The 19266-nt window shown below is 49.6% G+C and overlaps 1 protein-coding gene across 1 annotated transcript in view; it reads right to left on the bottom strand.

Annotated features, from left to right (window-relative positions):
* utp20 (UTP20 small subunit processome component) overlaps positions 1-19266 on the bottom strand; it is a 206642-nt gene that overhangs the window by 115974 nt on the left and 71402 nt on the right. Inside the window, 5 exon segments of the mRNA XM_072484851.1 lie at positions 2866-2953; positions 4343-4487; positions 9193-9419; positions 11287-11366; positions 12802-12945. Coding sequence (XP_072340952.1) covers positions 2866-2953; positions 4343-4487; positions 9193-9419; positions 11287-11366; positions 12802-12945 — 684 coding nt within the window.

Raw genomic sequence — 19266 nt, 5'->3', positions numbered from 1 at the left:
GGAGCGTAGCCGGGGGGGGGGGCAGGTTGGTGCTGCCGAACTTTAGCAATTACTATTGGGTGGCAAATTTGGCCATGATTAGGAGGTGGGTGGTGGGGGAGGTCAGTATGGGAGCAAATAGAGGCGGCATCATGTAGGGGACACATTTGGGGGCATTGGTAACGGCACCTCTGCTGTTCCCGCCGGCACGGTACTCCACCAGCCCGGTGGTGGTGGCGGCCCTGAGAGTCTGGGGTCAATGGAGGAAACATGTAGGAGCAGACGGAGCATCGGTCAGGTCTCCAATCTACAATAATCATCGGTTTGCCCCGGGGAGGCTAGATGGAGGGTTTCGGAGATGGCAAAGAGCAGGGATCGAGAGGATGGGAGATCTGTTCAGAGAGGAGAGCTTTCCCAGCCTGAGGGAGTTGGAGGAGAAACTTGAATTGACGGGAGGGAAGAGTTTAGGTACCTGCAGGCGCGGGACGCCCTGCGCAGGCAGGTCTCAACCTTCCCGCTCCTACCACCAAGGAGGATACAGGGTAGTGTCCAGAGTATGGGTGGGAGAGGGGAAGGTTTCAGACATCTATAAAGAACTCATGACTGAAGAAACACAGACTGAGGAGCTGAAACACAAATGGGAAGAGGAGTTAGGAGGAGAGGTAGAGGATGGTCTCTGGGCTGATGCGTTGAGTAGAGTCAACGCATCCACATCATGCGCCAGACTCAGCCTGATACAATTTAAGGTTGTTCACCAGGCACACATGACAGTGGCCCGGATAAGCAGGTTCTTTGGGATAGAAGACAGGGTATGTAAGGTGAGCGGGAGGACCAGCAAACCATGTTCATATGTTCTGGACATGCCCGAAGCTTATGGGGTTTGCGGATGTCATGTTCACAGTGTTAAAAAACAAGGGTGGCACCGAGTCCAGAGTCCACCGATTTTCGGAGTCTCAGAAGATCCGGGAATCCAGGAGGAGAAAGAGGCAGACGTTCTGGCCTTTGCCTCCCTGGTAGCCCGGAGACGGATACTATTAGCTTGGAGGGATTCAAAGCCCTCGAAGTCAGAGACCTGGCTCACTGACATGGCTAGCTTTCTCTGTCTGGAGAAAATCAAGTTTGCCCCGAGAGGGTCAATGTCAGGGTTCGTCCGGAGGTTGCAGCCGTTCGTTGACTTCTTTAGAGAAAATTAACTGTCAGCAGAGAGGGGGAGGGGGTTTAGTTTAGATTAGTGTGTAAGAAAGTGGGTCCTGTGAGGGAGAAAGACGGCCTTTGCACTATGTTTATATTTGTATGTACACTGTTTCTTCTGTTATTGTTACAAACTCACAAATACCTCAATAAAATGTTTTATAAAAAGAAAGATGAGATTCCATGAATGGGCAGCGGTTGCTGAACAACCCTGAATGTGCTAGAGGTTACACTAAAACCAATTTAAGATAATCAATCAAACTCATAATGTGGCTCACATATGCTTGCTAGAAGCAACATACATTTATACATAGGGACCCGTTCTCTGCAAACAGAAGGAATATGTTCAAGCCTTGCGACGATTTTGAATTACCCGGGAACCTGGGGTAGATTTTTCTCCATGGCAACGCCGCTGCCAATAAGAGTCAACTTGCCAAATAACAGCACCCTTTTCACCAGTTGTATAAATTATTGCACTTTTAAAAAATGTGACCTTCTTGTGTTTGTCCTGTTAATTACAAGATGGAAATCTTTGGAAACATGTCCCGTTGTTTAGCACGGCACAATGAAAAGACTCAAAAATGCATTTATTTAAAAATAAGGATTGTAACCCTACAACAACTTGCAGTTTTATAGTGTCCCTGTTAAATCATCCCAAGGTGCTCACATGAGTAGTTATCAGTCAAAATTGGATTCAAATTTTCACCATCATTAGCTGGTCTAGATTAAGGAGTCAGAACCAATGATTTATGAATGCAGCAGTGAAGAATTTTAATGGCTAATATTATTCAGTCATCTTAAACTTGACCATTAACTAATAACTTATCAATGGGTTCCAGAAATCCACTTTTCCAAATCATTTACAAATCTCTCCACCACTTGATACACAAGAGACAGCCATTCAGACCATCATTCACATGATGGCTCTTTTGCAAGAGCTTTCCCAAGTACTGATCCAATTCCCTTTTGAATGTTATTGCTGAATCTGCTTCCACCGTCCTTTCAGGCGGCACATCCCAGATCACAACAACTCGCTGCGTTATTTTGTTTTCAAATATTCATCTCCCATCTGCCTCATTTGCCAATTATCTGAAAGGTGTGAACCCCGGTCACCAAGACACAGCAAAAGGTAAAGGATGAATTCATAGAATTTACAGTGCAGAAGGAAGCCATTCGGCCCATCGAGTCTGCACCGGCTCTTGGAAAGAGCACTCTACCCAAGGTTCACACCTCCATTCTATCCCCATAACCCAGTAATCCCACCCAACAGTTTGGGCAATTTTGGACACTAAGGGCAATTTAGCATGGCCAATCCACCTAACCTGCACATCTTTGGACTGTGGGAGGAAACCGGAGCACCCGGAGGAAACCCACGCACACACGGGGAGGATGTGCAGACTCCGCACAGACAGTGACTCAAGCCGGAATCGAACCTGGGACCCTGGAGCTGTGAAGCAATTGTGCTATCCACAATGCTACCGTGCTGCCCCTGCTGAATGACTCACCCTGGATCGCCTGCACCTCGCACGCTGCTTCTAACCCTCAATATTGCTTTTACACAGTCATTAAAATTCCTGAACAGAAAAGCAATTCGCCCTCTCTCACAGTATGTCTGTCTTTCCCCCCCACCATCCCGAAGAAGGCAGCTGGCTGAGTTTTGACAGCACGAATGCTGATCCCACACACTTCCTTTACCTGTGATGTGTTTGGCTTGGAGAGATAGGGCATCAAGAGATTGATCAGAACCGTGCTCTGCTCCTTATCCTGTACAAACCTACTTATTCTGGAAAGAAATCAACAGGTAGAGATTATGCAGAAAAATCAACTTCATGAAATTAATCTGTAACAATGATGTAGCAGAATTATTCAGAGTTAATACAAATTAATTTATTGCAAATGTAAGATGCTCAAAAGCTTCTATTTTTGACACAAAATTCCAAATCCAATTCCATAAAATGGACTGGACTCGCTCCTTACAAAAATAATTTAGGGATCTGATCTTTAAAAAAAGAGCAATTTCATGCCCAGTAGTTGGATTGGGTGTCCTGGTATGTGTAGCTCTGTACTTGATGTTCAGATCTGTGCTCCAGTGTGGCGCTGTGATGGGTCGGGGGTATGGGGAAGGAGGTCTAATTAGAGAGGTCTAATCAGTCCTTGCATACTCAAAAGTGCCTGAAAGACATTAGAATAAAATCAGCAATGGTCAAAAGCAGCAGTGTGGGCTTAGAGGAACTACACAGGTCAGTTTGCTTGGAGCCAGAGAGACTAAACAGGCAAGTCAGCTGCTCGATTTGATCACATATCTGTGTCAAATGCCAGTCAGAGCAGCAGAGAGAAGACAAGTAACCCCATGCCCTGAGCCATTGTCCTGGTCCTCACTGTTCTCCAGAAGTAGACTGTCGGAAACGCCATTGTGTGGGTATCAGGTGAGGACAGGACTGGCATTCAGCTGCAATGACCCAAGGGCCTCTACAGGGTCAACAAATCCAATAATCCTTTCTATAATTAACACTTGGGCAAGATGCCAGAAGGCTCTTGTGGAACTAAATAACGGCAGAAATTGCCCTTGGGAGAGGCAAGAGGAGAGAATGATTGAACAGAATAAAAATGTTTTATTTTTTGATAAACTCAACACAGAAGTGCAAGCTTGTTCAATCATATGCCACATTTTTTCTCTGAACCCTCTCCTAACCTCAGTGATCTTGTGCAGCAACTCGTTTAATCGGAACTCCATTCACCACCTCAAACATTCACTCCCTTCACCAGTGACACAAGGTGCACTACAACAAGTCACCAAGGCTCCTTCAACAGCACCTTGCAAATTCACAAACGCTATCACCTAGAAGGACAAAGGCAGCAGATATATGGGATATACCACCGCCTGCAAGTTCCCCTCCAAGTCACTCACCATCCTGACATGGAACTATATCACCGTCCCTTCACTATCGCTGGGTTAAAATCCTGGAACTCCCTCCCTAACAGCGCCGTGCGTATACCTACACCACAGGGACTGCAGCGGTTCAAGTAGGTAACTCATCACCACTTTCTCAAGGGCAATTCGGGAAATAATGCTAGCCAGTGATACTCTCAAAAATGAATTTTTAAAACACACAGAAGTAAATGGAATTAAATTATTCGCAATATAAAGAGTAAATTTGACAGGAAACTGTACCTTGAAAGGATACTCAGATCTTTACTGACTTGTGTTCGGAATTTCTTCCTCTTCATCCGGTCCTTATTTGCAACGGCCTTGTTGAGGTGTTGGAGAATAGCGGAAATATGAGGCAGAATAAGACATATCCCCATGCTCAGAGAATCTGAAAAAATAAACCAGAGAACGCCTTAGCAAACAGGGCTTAAAACGAATGGAGCCGGGAAAAGGCTCTCATTTTAAAAAGTTTATCATCTAAAAAAAAGCGTCTGAAAGTTAAAGATAGGGACAGTGGAAGGAGGGAATGGGGTCCAAAGGTCTGCAATCTCATTGCTGTTTGGGGAACCTTGCTGTGCACAACTTGGTTGCCACATTTTTCCACATAGCAACAAAAGTATTTTATTGGTTTCAAGTTACAAACAATTGCTTGCGAAATTCCAGTTGGTCCCGTCATTACGCTGGCACAGAACCAAAGGAAAGCCCATAGGTTGCCCTGCTTTAAATTTTAAATAAATCATTAAATATTTTGAAGCAACAAAAAGCGAACTCTAACTGCGTACAGCCCGGTGTGCTTCCTTTGCTAACTTCTTTCTCCCAAGAACAATTAAGGACTGAACGATCTTCCACAATCCTTTATCTCCATATTCTGTAAGGATTCCCTCCAAGAAAAGCCTGTTGAACTTTTATCATTAACGTGACCATCGAACACACTCATTGTGTATGTTCTGTAAAACATCACTGCTGGTGGAAGGTTACGGAGAGAAACCTTACCAAATACCAAGTGCTTTGGGATGTCCTCAGAATATGACAGGTGCTATAGAAAAGAAAGTTTGTTCATTCACATGCCACATCTTTCCCTGAATTCTCCCCTTACCCTCTTCAGTCTTTGGACAAACAGAGCTCTTATCCATCCAGGCCAAGATTCCAGTTATCAAACAGTGGGATGGTGGTGTAGCGGCAATGTGGCGGTGTAGCGGCAATGTGGCGGTGTAGCGGCAATGCGGCGGTGTAGCGGCAATGCGGCGGTGTAGCGGCAATGCGGTGGTGGAGCGGCAATGTGGTGGTGGAGCGGCAATGTGGTGGTGGAGCGGCAATGTGGCGGTGGAGCGGCAATGTGGCGGTGTAGCGGCAATGCGGTGGTGTAGCGGCAATGTGGTGGCAATGTGGCGGAGTAGTGGCAATGTGGTGGTGGAGCGGCAATGTGGTGGTGGAGCGGCAATGTGGTGGTGGAGCGGCAATGCGGCGGTGTAGCGGCAATGCGGCGGTGTAGCGGCAATGCGGTGGAGTAGCGGCAATGCGGTGGTGGAGCGGCAATGTGGTGGTGGAGCGGCAATGTGGTGGTAGAGCGGCAATGCGGTGGTGTAGCGGCAATGTGGTGGCAATGTGGCGGAGTAGTGGCAATGTGGTGGTGGAGCGGCAATGTGGTGGTGGAGCGGCAATGTGGTGGTGGAGCGGCAATGTGGTGGTGTAGCGGCAATGTGGTGGTGTAGCGGCAATGCGGTGGTGTAGCGGCAATGTGGTGGAGTAGCGGCAATGCGGTGGTGGAGCGGCAATGTGGTGGTGGAGCGGCAATGTGGTGGTGGAGCGGCAATGTGGTGGTGTAGCGGCAATGCGGTGGTGGAGCGGCAATGCGGCGGTGTAGCGGCAATGCGGCGGTGTAGCGGCAATGCGGTGGAGTAGCGGCAATGCGGTGGTGGAGCGGCAATGCGGTGGTGGAGCGGCAATGTGGTGGTGGAGCGGCAATGTGGCGGTGTAGCGGCAATGTGGTGGTGTAGCGGCAATGCGGTGGTGTAGCGGCAATGTGGTGGCAATGTGGCGGAGTAGTGGCAATGTGGTGGTGGAGCGGCAATGTGGTGGTGGAGCGGCAATGTGGTGGTGGAGCGGCAATGTGGTGGTGTAGCGGCAATGCGGTGGTGGAGCGGCAATGCGGTGGTGGAGCGGCAATGCGGCGGTGTAGCGGCAATGCGGTGGAGTAGCGGCAATGCGGCGGTGTAGCGGCAATGCGGCGGTGTAGCGGCAATGCGGTGGAGTAGCGGCAATGCGGTGGTGGAGCGGCAATGTGGTGGTGGAGCGGCAATGCGGTGGTGGAGCGGCAATGTGGCGGTGTAGCGGCAATGTGGTGGTGTAGCGGCAATGCGGTGGTGTAGCGGCAATGTGGTGGTGGAGCGGCAATGCGGTGGTGGAGCGGCAATGCGGTGGTGTAGCAGCAATGCGGCGGTGTAGCAGCAATGTGGTGGTGTAGCGCCAATGTGGTGGTGTAGCGGCAATGTGGTGGTGGAGCGGCAATGCGATGGTGTAGCAGCAATGTGATGGTGTAGCGGCAATGTGGTGGTGGAGCGGCAATGTGGTGGTGGAGCGGCAATGCGGTGGTGTAACGGCAATGTGGTGGTGGAGCGGCAATGTGGTGGTGGAGCGGCAATGTGGTGGTGGAGCGGCAATGCGGTGGTGGAGCGGCAATGCGATGGTGTAGCGGCAATGCGATGGTGTAGCGCCAATGTGGTGGTGGAGCGGCAATGTGGTGGTGGAGCGGCAACGTCACAGAACTAGTAACCCAGAGGCCGAGGCTAACACTCTGGGACGTGCATTTAAATCCCACCATGGCAGCTGGGAAATTTAAATTCAATTAATGAATCTGCTGTTAATGAATACTGGAATTAATGAATACTGATTCAATTAATGAATCAGTAATGGTGATCATTAAACTATCATCAACTGTCATAAAAACCCATCGGCCATCCTTACTCTGTCTGGCCTACATGTGACGCCAGACTTATGGGTCTGGAGAACTTCTAACCGCCTTAGGAGTGGACAACAAATGCTGGCCCTGCTAGCGGCACCTACACCGTAAGACAGAATAAAGGATTAAACCCAGCACGGGCAACGTTGGATCGATGAGAATCCCTGCAGTGCCAGAGAACTCTTTCCTGCCCTCAACAGGAATTGCACGACAAAGTGGAGTTCAAGTGGATCTGCTGTAATCGCTCCAATGCCGGAGCAGCCCAAAGAACTGTACGCAGCAGAAGAATGAACAAGTAGACACATCCAAACTCACAAGGTCACAAATACGGCCATCTGGTTACTGTCAATGCCCTGGCTGGAGTGTGGTGGGGTTGAAAGAGGCTTCAGTTTCAAAACGATCTTCAATCATTGTTGCGTGGAGAATGAACTCAACTGACCAGAGATCATATAGAGAGGGAGGAGACACTCAGCAATTTTGCAGTGAGCTTTATGTGACAATTTGTCAGAACATTAACCCAACCATTTCTCTCTCTACAGATGGTGACTGGTCTGCTGGGTTTCTCTGAGGCCGTGGTGTCCGCCTGAGGCCAGATTTAAAACAAGTCCCGCTTGATAGCATGGTCGTTTTTGGCGCTGGAGGGACTGAGAAAGACCCCGCTAAATGGGACTCTGTTTTTTTGGGACATTAAATCACACCCAAGGTGCATTCCAAGGCATATATTGTTAATATAGATGGTTTAGGAATGATTGGTCAAAGTGCTCAAGAAGTTATGGAGAACAAGACGTTATAGAATGAGAGAAACTTTTTCTGCTGGTTGTGGAGTCTATAATGACAGGGCTCAGTCTAAACGATGGAGCCAGAACTTTCTTTCATCAGTGAACTTAGGAAACACTTCTACATACAAAGGGTGGTAGAAGTTTCAAATTCTCCTTCAAAGCAGCACTACATTGCTCATTTTAAATGATAGTTTCCTATTAACCAAAGGTTATAAGAGATATGTGTATGGAGTTAATTTAAAGGTCGGCCATGGTCTTGTTGAATGGGGGGAAAAGACTCAGGAGGTTAAATACCCTCCTCCTGCTCCTATGAATAGCTTCAAACTATAGAATACAAAATAATTTGAAGAAAAATTGAACTTAAGAGGGCATGTCTGTAGGGGTTGACGTACATTCCGTAAATCATACTGCAACCGCCAAATGCAGCAATATCCAGGCTCGGGCTGAAAAGTGGCAAGTAACATTCACGCCACACAAGTACACAGTGCCAGGCAATGACCAGCTTCAACAAGAGAGAATCAAACCATCGCCACTCGACATTCAATGGCATTATCATCACTGAATCCCACTGTCAACATCCTGGGAGTTTCCACTGATCAGAAACTGAACTGGACGAGCCATATATATTCTATGGATACAAGAGCAGATCAAAGGCAGATCCTGCCATGAATAACGCACCTCCCGGCTCCCCGATGTCTGTCCACTATCTACAAGGCACAAGTCAGGTGCAAAATCGAGTACTCTCCACTTGCCTGGGTGAGTTCAGCTCCAACAGCATTCAAGGAGCTCAACACCATTGGGCAGCACGGTAGCATTGTGGATAGCACAATTGCTTCACAGCTCCAGGGTCGATTCCGGCTTGGGTCACTGTCTGTGCGGAGTCTGCACATCCTCCCCGTGTGTGCGTGGGTTTCCTCCGGGTGCTCCGGTTTCCTCCCACAGTCCAAAGATGTGCAGGTTAGGTGGATTGGCCATGATAAATTGCCCTTAGTGTCCAAAATTGCCCATAGCGTTGTGTGGGGTTACTGGGTTATGGGGATAGGGTGGAGGTGGTGACCTTGGGTAGGGTGCTTCTTGAACCACTGATAAAAGGGTTTGATGTGACTGAGTGGCTGAATTCCAGGTTACCTCTCCAACAGGGTGTTAATGAACCTGTTGGGTTTTTAAACGACAATCTGACAATTACATGGTCAATTTTACTGAAACCTGCCTTTTGTTTCTAATTTAAAATTTTTTAAATTGAATTCAAATGTTCACACTGCCCAGGGTTTGAACTTGCGTTCTCTAGATTATTAGTCCAGTATCATAAGCCACTACCTTGAATCATTGCGATAAAATGCTGATAGGTGCAATACCTTCTGCAGTGGCAGACGGCTCCGGAAAGACGGCATCATTTACGGTGAGGGTGCTCGCTTGAGCCGTCTGCGTGAAGTCAGGTGTACTCAGCAGATTGTCAACAATATCCATAACAACCATCGCCGTGGGATCTGCGATGTTCTTGGACGACAGTAAGGCAAAGACATTAGTCAGAACGTCAGACTCTGGGTGATCGGGAAGCTGTTTCGCGAGGAGAGGGAAGTACCTAGAAAACAGGCACAACACGGTCATTAAACCACACAATGCAGTGCAGCCAGCACACCAGCAGGAGGAGCTGCTGCCCAACATTTCTTCATCATGTCACAAAACAGTAATGCAAGGTTCAAAGTTACCCAGGAAATAGAGATTAAATACACGACTTCAAAAAGACGATTTTATTTTCCCACTGGAACAGAAAGCATTAACCTAACAGAATTAAATAAAAATCACAAAAGGTTTTGAGTGTAAGTACTTTACTTCATCAACTGTTGGGGACGTAGACTGAGGATTCTCACGAGAAGAGAGAGAAGCTTAAAGAAACATTTCATACAAAGGTCATGAAAACAGGGAGTGTCTTAATACAGTGGGTTATTGAGCATGGTTGACTAGTTCAATTTTCTCTAATTACCAGCTGGGGTGGGTGGGGGTGGTAGTTAGGGGGAAGGGGGTCGCTGGTGTAGTGGTAATAGTAATCGACGGATGTAAGCTAATCCTCTGGCGACATTAATTCAATAAATAAATTTGGAATGTAAACCTAATGGTGACTATCAGAGATTGTCACAAAGGCCCCATCTGGTTCAATAATGTCATTCGGAGGGGGGGGGGGGGGAAGAGAGAGAGATCTGGCGTCCTTAGCTGGTCTGGCCTACATGTGACTCCAGACTCACAGCAATGTGATTAATTAACTCCCAACTGTGTCTTAAACGGTCAAGCGAGCCACTCATTTTAAGGGCAATTGAGATGGGCAACAAATGCTGACCTTGTCAGTGACACCCACATCCCATGAATGATCAGTTAAAATAAACAGTGAAAAATTGAGCGGACCATTTCCTTCCCGGCTCTGGATCTACAAGCAACATACTTGGATGGTATTTGAATGCGATTCCGAAGAGTTGTATGCCTCGAATGCTACTGCTACTGGCAGAACTGCAAATAGTGGAATTAGAACAAGTGCCAAAACTGCTGAATATTAATCTTGAAACACAGATGACAAGCAAATTGGTATTCCAGCAAAACACTGATAGCTTCCATTTGCATTTCAGCTAAGCTCCCAGCTAGACATCCTTGTCCAGAATTTTCTAACACCAGACTATGTTCAAAGAATGATACAGCACAGAGAAATCAGATTCTGTCTATTGTGCCTGTGCTAGCTCTTTGGGAGAGCAATTCAATGAATCGCATGCCCTTACCCTTTCCATATGGCCTGAAAATGTTTATCCTGCAAGTATTCCCGAGGTCTTGTGGTGCAGTGGCAGCGCCCCTGCCCGGGTCAGGATCTCCAAGCTCATGAAACAACCCATGATAGAGTTAAAACAAAGGTTTCCATTAGTTACCGACCACTGGAAACTTCAGGCAGTTACAAACCAGTACGGTTTTAATTAATTAACAGACACCTGCCTCGGCCAGTTACTAACCAATAGAGGTTTTTCTAGGAGTCAATGATCAGCAGAGCCTTCAGCATCTGGTTTGGATGGCAGAGATCCATCCACCAGTTACTGTTATAGTCATCAGTTCATTACGAACCAGGAGTGGTTGCCTTTGAAGATGGATCATTAAGTGTTGATTAGGACCAATACCTTGAGATAACCTTGAAGATATAATGGGTGTTCCATTTAAAATGGGAGACTATAATTCCCACAGGTTCAAGGATCTGGTTTTAAACAATAAGCATGAATATCCAGGTTGAAAGCAAATCACCCAACAGTATAAAATAACGCACTTTTCGCTTAAACTACATTGTCTCACAATTTGTCAGGGAACATTTTAATACCATCTTGGAACTCCAGAGCTTGAGGAATGCCCTGGATAAACTGATGCAGAGAAGCTCACTGAACACAGTGAGTGGTTAGAGATGTTGACAGTTTGTTCCTCACCTGGAATTCTTGCTCCAGATATGGATGAGCTTCAGGAGAGGAGTTGGTGCATACTGCCCTTCAGTGGCCAGCCTGTTGATCTGTAGATGTGAAAACAGGCACTTTGTCATTACAATTAGGGAGATGGTGGCGAATGTCACAGGTTTTGCAATCCAGAGGCTGCTGCTCTGGGGACATAGGTTCAAATCCCACCAAGGCAACTGGTGAAATTTAAATTCAATGACTAATCTGGATGTGAAAAGCCAGTCTCAGTACTGGTGACCATGGAACTATCATCCATTGTCGCAAATACCCGTCTGGTTCACTAATACCCTTGAGGGAAGGAAATCCGCCATCCTTACCTGGTCTGGCCTACATGTGTCTCCAGACTCACAGCACTGCGTTGACTCTTAACTGCCCCCTGAAAAGGTTCAACAAACCACTCAGTTCAAGGGTAGTTAAGGGTGGGCAACAACTGTTGGCCTGGTCAATGTCGCCCAGTTTCCTTGAAAGAATGAAGATAGAAATTGTTGGGCAGCCAGGAGGCTATTTCAATGAAAACATTGACCCAAAGCATGCTGCTGCCCACTCCACAAAAAAAATCAACGAGGCTTTGATAGGGTAGATGGGGAGAAACTATTTCTTTCATGGCAAAACTTATGGTGGCACAGTATCACTGCTGCCTCACAGCAAGATCCCGGGTTCAATTCTGGCCTTGGGTGACTATCTATGTGGAGACTGCACATTCTCCCCGTGTCTGCATGGGTTTCCTCCGGGTGCTCCGGTTTCCTCCCACAATCCAAAGATGTGCAGGTTAGGTGGATTGGCCATGCTAAATTGCCCCTTGTTGTCCAGAGATGTGCAGGTTAGGTGAGGTTATGGGGATAGGGCAGGGGAGTGGGCCTAGGTAGGATGCTCTTTCAGAAGGTCGGTGCAGACTTGATGGGCCAAATGTCCTCCATCTGCATTACAGGAATTCTATGAGTAGAGCTCGGCTATTCCGGGGTGATAATTACAAAGCACATCTTACCACAAAGGGGAGTGAAAATCTGGAACAAATGAAAATTTTGAAGCCGAGATTATCAGGAAAAGAGATTACAGAACCATGGTAAACGGAGTTAAGATATAAATCAGATATATCTCATCAAATCACGAAACAAGATAGAAGGACCGAATGGCTTTCCCCTATTCTGTTGTTTTTTATTATAAATTTGGAGTGCCCAATTCATTTTTTCCAATTCAGGGGCAATTTAACGTGGTCAATCCACCTACCCTGCACATCTTTGGGTTGTGGGGGCGAAACCCACACAAACACGGGGGAGAATGTGCAAACTCCACACGGACAGTGACCCAGAGCCGGGATCGAACCTGGGACCTCGGCGCCGTGAGGCTGCAGGGCTAACCCACATGCGCCACCGTGCTGCCCGATTCTGTTGTTAAAAAACGTCCGAAAGTCCACCATGCTTTCAGGGTCAGGTTATACAGGCACATCAGCGATGTGACGGAGCAATGAGAGAGTAATGGAGCAACTGTTACCTGTGGCCACACCACACCATGAAACACTGCGTCAACCTCGTCCACCATGAACGCATAGGACTCAAAATCAGAAAAGAAAGCAGCAGTCTGATTTATTCCCAGGCGCCTCAAATATTTCAGCTGGTTTAGGCACTTTGGCTGGACCTGTAGGCAAGACAAGGGAAATCCTTAATCCTTAATATTTGCAGTTCTGTGCAACACACGGTACCCTCAACCTGAAAGGGTTCGGATGCAGCCGTGCTTTCAGGTTGATGCCAAGAGAGAAAGAAAACTATTTTTCTTTATGTCGCGCCTTTCAGAGCTAATGAAGTGCAATCACTATTGTAACATATAAAATACAGCAGCGAACTTCCCATCAACAGCTGATTGAGGGATACATATTGACCAGAAAACCGAGATAACTTCACTGCTCCTCTTTGAAATGGAGCTACGTAATCTCTTACATCAACCCGAGGACAGACAAGACCCGATCTCATATCTCATTTCTTACAGTACAGTACTTCCTCAGCCCTGCAGTGGGAGATAAAAGCAAATTACTGCGGATGCTGGAATTCAAAACAAGAACACTGGACAATCTCGGCAGGTCCGACAGCATCCGTGGAAAGAAAAGGGAACCAACGTTTCGAGGATGACTCCTTATCAAATCTGTCAAGAACATCTTTTTAAATATGTTTTAATTAAGAATTTTTCAACAATATTTTCCACCTTACAAACAAACCCCCCCGCCCCTCCGGTAACAAAGAAAATAAAAAGAACTCGCGTGGCAAGACATGAACATGGCAAGTCAATAAGATACAGAACTTTGTACATTGGATTCTTCCCGTACATGCCAGTTTCCGGATCATTCATGTGTTTTCTTCCTCAAATGCCCCTGGAGAAACCCCCCCCCTAACGATGTGTCGTCCCCACCCACCCCCCGCCCATCCCCCCTAGGTTGCTGTTGCTACTGTCCGACCTTCATCTAACGCTCCGCGAGATGGTCTAGGAACGGTTGCCACCGCCTGTAGAACCCCTGCGCAGACCCTCTCAAGGCAAACTTTATCCTCTCCAACTTGATAAACCCTGCCATATCAGTTATCCAGGCCACCACGCTGGGGGGCTTCGCCTCCTTCCACATTAGCAAGATCCTTCGCCTGGCTACGAGGGACGCAAAGGCCAGAATACCGGCCTCTTTCGCCTCCTGCACTCCCGGCTCGTCCAAATAGTGCTAGCCTCCAGCTTGGTTTGACCCGGACTTTCAACACCTTAGATACTGTTCCCAGCAACTTACCTCCAGAACCCCTCCAGTGCCGGGCATGACCAAAACATATGGACATGGTTCGCCGGACTTCCTGAGCACCTCCCACATCTGTCCTCCACCCCAAAGAACCTACTCAGCCTCGCCCCTGTCATATGCGCTCTATGAACCACCTTAAATTGTATCAGGCTAAGCCTGGCACACGAGGAAGAGGAATTAACCCTACTTAGGGCATCAGCCCACAGACCCTCTTCAATCTCCTCCCCCAGCTCCTCTTCCCATTTACCCTTCAGCTCCTCTACCAAAGCCTCCCCCTCTTCTTTCATCTCCTGGTATATCGCCGACACCTTGCCTTCTCCGACCCATACGCCCGAATTCTCCCTATCTTGAATCCCCTGTGTAGCGGAAATTCCCTCACCTGCCGCCTCGCAAACGCTCTCACTTGCATGTACCTGAAAGTGTTTCCCGGGAGTAGCCGAAACTTCTCCTCCAGCGCCCCTAAGCTTGCAAACGTCCCGTCAATGAACAGGTCCCCCATTCTTCTAATCCCAGCCCGATGCCAGCTCTGAAACCCCCCGTCCATCCTTCCTGGGACAAACCGATGATTGTCTCTGATCGGGGACCACACCGAGGCTCCCGTCGCACCCCTGTGCCGTCTCCACTGCCCCCAGATCTTTAGCGTTGCCGCCACCACCGGGCTCGTGGTGTACCTTGTCGGCGAGAGCGGCAGCGGTGCCATCACCAGCACCCCCAGGCTCGTTCCTTTGCAGGACACCATCTCCAACCTCTTCCACGCCGCCCCCTCTCCCTCCATCACCCACTTACGGATCATCACCACGTTGGCTGCCCAATAGTAACGACCCAAATTCGGCAATGCCAACCCTCCTCTATCTCTGCTACGCTCCAAGAACCCCCTCCTTACCCGCGGAGTCTTGCTCGCCCACACAAATCCCATAATACTCCTGCTTACCCTCTTAAAGAAGGCCTTAGTAATCACAATTGGGAGGCATTGGAATACAAAACGAAACCTCGGGAGGACCACCATTTTAACCGACTGTACCCTACCCGCCAGCGAGAGTGGCAACATGTCCCACCTTTTAAAATACTCCTCCATCTGTTCCACCAACCGCGTCAAGTTAAGTTTGTGCAGTGCCCCCCAGCTCCTAGCTACCTGAATCCCCAAATATCGAAAGCTCCTTTCCGCCCTCCTCAACGGTAGGTCGTCTATCCCTCTTCGCTGGTCCCCCGGATGGATCACAAAGTGCTCACTCTTTCCCACATTGAGCTTATAGCCCGAAAAGTCTCCAAACTCCCCTAGGATCTGCATTACCTCAACCATCCCCTCCACTGGATCCGTCACATACAGCAACAGGTCGTCTGCGTACAGCGACACTCGATGTTCCTCTCCCCCTCAAACCACCCCCTTCCATTTCCCCGACTCCCTTCACGCCATGGCCAAAGGTTCAATTGCTAATGCAAACAGCAGAGGGGACAGGGGCCTGCCTCGTCCCTCGATACAGCCGGAAATATTCCGACCTCCGCCGGTTCGTGACCACACTCGCCACCGGGGCTTTATACAGGAGCTTAACCCAACTAATAAACCCTCCCCCGAACCCCCTCAACACTTCCCAGAGATACTCCCACGCTACCCGATCAATGGCCTTCTCCGCGTCCATGGCTGTCACTATCTCTGCTTCTCCCTCCACCGATGGCATCATTATCACATTTAGGAGCCTTCGCACATTAGTGTTTAACTGCCTACCCTTTACGAATCCCGTCTGGTCCTCGTGAATCAACCCCGGAACACAGCCCTCAATCCTCGTGGCCAACATTTTTGCCAGCAACTTAGCATCTACATTAAGGAGCGAGATTGGTCTATACGACCCACATTGCAGTCGGTCCTTATCTCGCTTCAAGATCAAAGAGATCGTCGCCTCCGACATTGTCGGGGGCAGGGTCCCCCCCCCCTTGCTTCATTGAAGGTCCTTACCAGCAACGGGGCTAACAGGTCTACAGACTTCCTATAAAACTCCACCAGGAACCCATCCGGCCCCGGGGCCTTCCCTGCCTGCATGCTCCCCAGTCCTTTAACCAGCTCCTCCACCCCAATTGGCACCCCCAAACCAGCCACCTCCTGCTCCTCCACCCTTGGGAACCTCAATTGGTCCAAGAATCGCTGCATCCCCTCTTTCCCCCCTGGGGGCTGGGACCTATACAGCTCCTCATAAAAGGCCTTAAAAGCCTCCTTCACTTTCCCCGCACTCCGCACCATAGTTCCCCTGCCATCTTTGACTCCGCCTATTTCCCTCGCTGCCATCCTCTTACGGAGCTGATGTGCCAGCATCCGGCTCGCCTTCTCCCCATATTCATATATCGCCCCCTGTGCCTTCCTCCACTGTGTCTCTGCCTTCTCTGTGGTCAACAGGTCGAACTCCGTCTGGAGACTTCGTCTTTCCCCGAGTAGTCCATCATCAGGAGCCTCTGCATAGCTCCTGTCCACCCTTAAAATCTCCCCACTAACCTCTCCCTTTCCCTGCCCTCTCTCTTCACCCTATGAGCCCTGATGGAGATCAACTCTCCCCTGACCACCGCCTTCAGCGCCTCCCATACTACTCCCACCTGCACCTCCCTGTTGTCGTTGGCCTCCAGATACCGTTCAATACACCCCCGCACACTTCTACGTCTGCCAGCAGTCTCACATCCAACCTCCATAGCGGGCGTTGGTCCCTCTCCTCCCCCAGCTCTAGCTCCACCGAATGCGGGGCATGGTCTGAAATGGCTATGGCCGAATACTCCGTTCCCTCCACTTTCGGGATCAATGCCCTGCCCAGAACAAAAAAATCTATCCGGGAGTAGGCCTTATGTACGTGGGAGAAAAAAGAAAATTCTCTGGCCAAAGGCCTGGCAAATCTCCACGGATCTACTCCCCCATCTGGTCCATAAACCCCCTAAGCACCTTGGCCACAGCCGGCCTCTTCCCCATCCTAGATCTGGAGCGATCTAATGCTGGTCCAGCACCGTGTTAAAATCCCCACCCATTATCAAGCTCCCTACCTCCAGGTCTGGAATACGCCCCAACATCCGTTTCATGAATCCAGCATCGTCCCAGTTCGGGGCACATACATTCACCAGTACCACCTCTGTCCCCTGCAACCTACCGCTCACCATCACATATCGGCCTCCCTTGTCCGCTACTATGTTCTTGGCCTCAAACGACACCCGTTTTCCCACCAGTATTGCCACCCCTCTATTCTTCGCATCCAGCCCCGAATGGAACGCCTGTCCCACCCATCCGTTCCTTAACCTGACCCGATCTGCCACCTTCAGATGTGTCTCCTGAAGCATGACCACGTCTGCCTTCAGTCCCTTTAGGTGCGCGAACACTCGGGCCCTCTTAACCGGCCCATTTAGGCCTCTCACATTCCACATGATCAGCCGGACTGTGGGGTCGTCGTCCCCCCCGCCGCCGACTAGCCATCTCCTATCTTAGGCCAGTCCCGTGCTCGCGCCACCCGCACCCTCCAGTCGGGGAACCCCCGCCCCAACCACCTCTTCCATTTTCAGTTCCCCCTCGGACAGTGCAGCAGCAACCCTAGAATCCCCCCATCTCCCTCCCTTCCCTCCCCTCTAGATCCACATCTAGCTCTTTGCTCCCCCCATATTACTTCTGTGAGTCAGCTGACTTCTGCTGACCCCGGCTTCCCGTTGATCTCCCCCGTGTGGGAGTCTCTCCTCCTCCTTACCTTCCTCCATCCCCCTCCCCTTTTGGCGCGGGAAAAAGCCCGCGCTTTCCTAAACCAGCCCCGCCCCCTGTGGCGCAGCTCCTGTTGCAGCCATTATCCCAGTTCCCTTATCCCAGAGTCTCACCTCCCTCCAGCACCGACGCCCACATTCCCCATCATCATCATCTCGTCTACAGAAAAGAAAAAAGGGGAATTTTAACCAGATCTCTACCCACATCCCCGTCCATCATCCCACCCATGAAGTATTCTTTACCCATATTTACAACCCCATATACAACCAACATCACCCCCCACAACCACATCCCCTCAGTTCGAGTCCAGTTTTTCCGTCTGGATAAAGGTCCAAGCCTCTTCTGGCGTTTCAAAATAATGGTGTCGGTCCTGATAAGTGACCCACAGTCGCGCAGGCTGCAGCATGCCGAACCTGACTCTTTTTCTATGCAGCACCGCCTTGGCCCGGTTGAAGCCAGCTCTCCTCCTTGCCACCTCTGCGCTCCAATCCTGGTAAACTCGGATCACCGCGTTCTCCCATCTACTGCTCCGCACCTTCTTGGCCCATCTCAGCACACTTTCTTTGTCCGCAAAGCGATGGAACCTTGCCACTATCGCCCTTGGCGGCTCATCAGCCTTGGGTCTCCTCGCCAGGACCCGGTGAGCCCCTTCCAGCTCCAGGGGGGTCAGAGAGGCCTCCGCTCCCATCAGCGAATGGAGCATCGTACTCACATACGCCCCGGCATCAGCTCCCTCCACTCCTTCGGGAAGACCCAGAATCCAGAGGTTCTTCCTCCTCGACCTGTTCTCCAGGACTTCAATTCTCTCGGTCCACCTCCTGTGCACCGGCTCGTGGAGTGCGCCTCCACTTTTACCGCCAGTCCCAGGATCTCGTCCTTGTTATCATTCATTTTATCTTTCACCTCACGAAGCTCCACCGCCTGGGTCTTCTGGGTCTCCTTTAGCCCCTCGATCGCCAACAGCATTGGCGCCAGCACCTCCTTTTTCAGTTCCTCCACACAGCGCTTAAGGAACTCCTGCTGGTCCGGCCCCCATGCTGCTCGCTCTCCGCCCTCCGCCATCTTGCTTTTTCCCCCTCGTTTTTGTCGCTGCTCCAGAGCCTCTTTTCTCGCCGCTCCACCGCTGATCTCAGCCATACATCGTAAGGAGGGACCTTACTGCACCTTCCCACACGGGATCAATTCAAAAAAGTTCCGTTGGGGCGCCTCTGGAGAGCCCAAAAGTCCGTTATCGCGGGAGCTGCCAAAACGTGCGGCTTAGCTCCGCATCGCCGCAACCGTAAGTCGTCAAGAACATCTTTGACAAGGAGTCGTCCAGACTCGAAGCGTTGGCTCCCTTTTCCCTCCACGGATGCTGTTGGATGAGCTGTGATTGTCCAGTGGGTTCTGTTTTTGTTGTGACTGCAATGGGAGCGTCATTCTTCGGCTTGGAACTCAAGTCTCTGGACTAGGACTTGAACCCACAACCGACCGA

The sequence above is a fragment of the Scyliorhinus torazame genome, chromosome 19 (genome assembly GCF_047496885.1).
Source record: "Scyliorhinus torazame isolate Kashiwa2021f chromosome 19, sScyTor2.1, whole genome shotgun sequence".
NCBI classification, from domain to species: domain Eukaryota; kingdom Metazoa; phylum Chordata; class Chondrichthyes; order Carcharhiniformes; family Scyliorhinidae; genus Scyliorhinus; species Scyliorhinus torazame.
The sequence above is the reverse complement of the archived record's forward strand: the minus strand, read 5'-3'. Positions and strand labels throughout refer to the sequence as shown.